At 42.5% G+C, this 3,833-nt stretch overlaps 1 protein-coding gene across 1 annotated transcript in view; it reads left to right on the top strand.

The window, feature by feature from the left end:
• The window catches only part of LOC307245761 (sodium-dependent neutral amino acid transporter B(0)AT2-like), a 13,796-nt gene extending 10,442 nt beyond the window's left edge, over positions 1–3,354 (top strand). Inside the window, exon 12 of the mRNA XM_080021427.1 lies at positions 1,555–3,354. Coding sequence (XP_079877553.1) covers positions 1,555–1,797 — 243 coding nt within the window. The 3' untranslated portion in view covers positions 1,798–3,354. The remainder of the gene's footprint in view (positions 1–1,554) is intronic.
• Positions 3,355–3,833: the final 479 nt, after the last annotated feature.

Genomic DNA, 3,833 nt, shown 5'->3' on the forward strand with positions numbered 1-3,833 from the left:
GAATGCAAATGGGGGAGCCAAAGCCACCTGGCTACTTAACATAATGCTGAATGGGCCAATCACTGCTTTGTTCTTGTGTTTTGAGGGAACGTTGAACAGCGTCAACAACACACAACCAATTTTGTTTTTGAAAAAGCTTTTATTCAACAGTAAGAATATACATGTTTTATAAAAGTGGAATTATTTTGGAGTTTAAAAGTACGGAGAACACAACAAAATGTACAGTCTATCAATATTTTGAGTCCCGGAAAATCTGAAATCTGTCACCAACCTCAACGGACTTCATCACGTCATCAACTTCTTTCGTTGTAGCAACGGGCGTATCGTCGGTCTCCTCTGGTGGTTCTTGAAAATATTCAGTTTCATCGTCACATTTAGGTTGAAATCCGCTGTTTGAAATGTTCTCCAAGTCCCAGATAATATCAGATTCAGCGTCGCTGTCCGAGAGCTGACTATCATCGCGGAAAAATGAAGTCCAGTGCGCGCTGCTTAAACTGACTTGGATCTATCACACTGGTCAGATTAAGGTCCGCGATATGATTTCGATCTTCCTCCACCGGCTTCTCGTAATCCATAACAACACGGAGATGAAAGTTTTCACAGACAAGTGAAACCGGACCCTCGTCTTGTTTCCGGAAGTGACGTCAAAACGGTTTCATATCGTGACTTCAAACTACATGGCATATGGAGGAATGATCTTCACCCGGACGCCGATCGATCGCTTTAAAGGAAACGATCGATCGGCGTTGTTCAGTGTTGTTCAGCGTCTCGCTAAGTAGACTGCGCTTCCCCATCTAATCTAACGGGAATATTTAACTCCACGGTTTAACATTTTTCTAATATTTATAAATTAAACTCTGTTTTGAAAATACGTTGAGAGATAAAACCACAAAGGAACACAAATCTGGAAATATCTCATTTTCCTTTAAGAAAGGTTTTTTCCAACTTATTTGGCTTCTCCTGGCGATTTTGGAAATGCGCAACAATGTGGGTTTTGCTGCTGTGGGTCACATATAGCCACAGTCACATATCTTTATCTCAGCACACAGTGTTAATTCTCACACACATACGTGCAGGTGCTTGCGCTCAGCCTTGGACTGCTGCTGGCGGCAGTTGTTGCTTTCATTTTCGCCGCGCTGCAGCTGCGGAGCGGGAACAACGCCCTATTGTAACCCCCGCGTGTCACAGTTTTTGCCTTATCTTGAGCATGCATGAAACTGTGACTTCAAGCCGACCATATACGTTTTCTGCCGCCCTCAAATAACCTGTTAGTCTCAGGGAGCTGCTCTCTGATCCGACCCTTGTACAAGCTGAAACCAACGTCCGTCTGCCTCTTTATTTTAAAACCACCGATTGACCAACTGCAGATTGAAGCGACCCTTTCATTTCTGTAACTTACCTCCATACAGAATGGGGTTGAATGCAACGCATTAAGGCCTGGCTACAATACAATCCATGTGTTGAAATATTCCTTTCCTTTCCTCCCCAAGAAACAGGGAGGAAAAAATGTAATCATAGCCCTAATGTTGTTCATACAATTGCATGTGTGTCCAGGCCTCTGAGATGAACCTGGATTACCCCGACTGGGCGCTGGCCGTCTTGTCCCTGCTCATCATCTTCGCCATGATCCCCGTGCCGCTGGGCTTCATCCACTCGGCGCTGCGGAACCGGGCGCCGCGTCCGTCCGGAGCCATGGAGGCCACCCGCTACGCCCCAGTCAGCGCCAACGACAAGTGGGACACCCCCATGACGGAAATGCGGAACCACAACGGCGCCGGGGAGCCCGCGCTCCCCTGAACCGGCGACCTCGCGGGCGGCCATCTTGGAAGCGATTCGCCGCCTTCTCGGGTCCCCGGTTGCTGAGTTGGACGGGATGACGTGTCCAGGAGATGTTCTTCCGACGGCGTCTCCTTTTTGTTCCGCGTAGTTACTGATGCTCACCGTGGAGGCCGTGACATAAGGTCCAGTGGACGGAGCTGGTATCACGTTGGCTAATGTGCTTCCTTTGTAGGGGAAAAGTTTCCCATTTACAAAATCCCCTCGTCAAAATGTCCCCCGTCGCTGGGAATATTTTGTGTCGTGGAAGCTGTTAAATCGTCCATTTTTTATGTGCACCCGCATCCCTCTTTTGAGTCGTATGGTGTATGTTTAACATTTTATTTTTTTAAATTGCCTTTTCGCAACATAAACTTTGCTGCTGTCACTGTGAGGGCGATATTGAACTTTACATGACGACAACAAAGAAATATTACACATTTAGAGTTGAGAAGACTATTGTTTTATGGTTTTTATTTCAATACGGCTATGGCCTCTTAGTTGGATATTAACGATTTTTTACAACTTAATGATGTATTTGTGTTCTCTACGGTATATTTTATGATCAACATTTCAAGTGCATTATTTGGTCCATCTTTTATAATGCAGAGGTACACAATGTTGCCATGAGCTGGTCTGTAAAATTGTCTTCAGAAAAATCCAAACTATAAACCCCTCACAGTGTGTATATATGTAGTGTATTTAAAAGAACTGGGAACAAACCTCACAGTGAACTTAGACAACTAACATTTTGATATGGTTCTCCCATTTTTACTGCCGGGTAAAAGTCCCATTCCTGCCATATGAAATTGATGCCTAATGAACATTGTAATGTCAGTCTTTTTACCTTTTATATCCAATTAATTTTTTTTTTTAATGGTTACACTCTCTGCGTGGATTTACTTGGTAAATTATAACTTGGTCAATTATTTTAAAACCACGTTGGTTGCCGTCAAATGCAATTACATGAGATAAAACTTGAATTCTGCTTCTCATAAGGAGAGAGAATCGGTTAAACAATGTCAATTCACACACACAAAAGGTTTGTGTACATTTCTTTTTTTTTTTCTTTTTTATTTTATGGATATGTAATATATTGTCGTTGGCCTTAAATTAAATTGTATGTATGAATATTTTTTCTGCGAGGTCATTTAAAGAAAAACTACAGGTTGAGTTTATGAATGAGATTGTTGAAATTGTTTCCACTTGGATGGATTTGATTCGTTTCAGAGTTCAGTCGAGTTGATTGTTTCAGAAAAAGTTTTGTATTTGTTGTTTAAAGAAAATATGTTATGGTGCAGCTCAGAAGCGTCATTTTCAATGAAGTGTCTGCTTTAAAAAGAAACATGACAGTGATTTTTATGTAGAATTGTTTATCTGGACCGGTTTTGTAATACAAGTGTATTTTTATTTAAAAATCAATTTGCATCTTAAGTGTCCTTTTTTATTTGTTGGTTTGTTTATTTTGTTTCAAGTTCATTTCTCTATTCGACCACCAGCCCTTCTTCCCCAACATCTGCCTACCGTGCAGTCTTGTCAGTCCATGACGTGGCAGTGAGGGTTTAGCTGACGTCAACCATCACAACATTTTATTATTCTCAAAAAAAAAAAAAAAAGAATCCAGGGCCCTTCAGCTATTCCTGCTCTGGTGTTGCTTTTTACACCTCCTGTCAGGAAGCCTTTGGAACGCAGCAGGTGTCGAACCTTCAGGAAAACAAGCCTCAACATTTATACAGGCACCATACAACACATTTGACCAGATCCAGCTGTCAGATAGTCCGTATTATTCCTGGAACTGCCTGCCTGCCCCACAATTCCCGTCGGGGGGGTATAACAAAGTAATAAACACCCCTTCTCTGGCTGACTTGACTCACTAAGTGCTATAATTATTTTTTTTGCAGACTTAAACGTGCCGCTGTCAGTACATCCTGTTGATACGTCTGGGAAGAGTGTTTAGTTCGGCAGGTGCAGTATTAAAAGAGGCGCTACACCGCCCTACGACGAGAAAACCACACCAC

Source organism: Zeus faber, assembly GCF_960531495.2.
Source record: "Zeus faber genome assembly, chromosome: 20".
NCBI classification, from domain to species: Eukaryota; Metazoa; Chordata; class Actinopteri; order Zeiformes; family Zeidae; genus Zeus; species Zeus faber.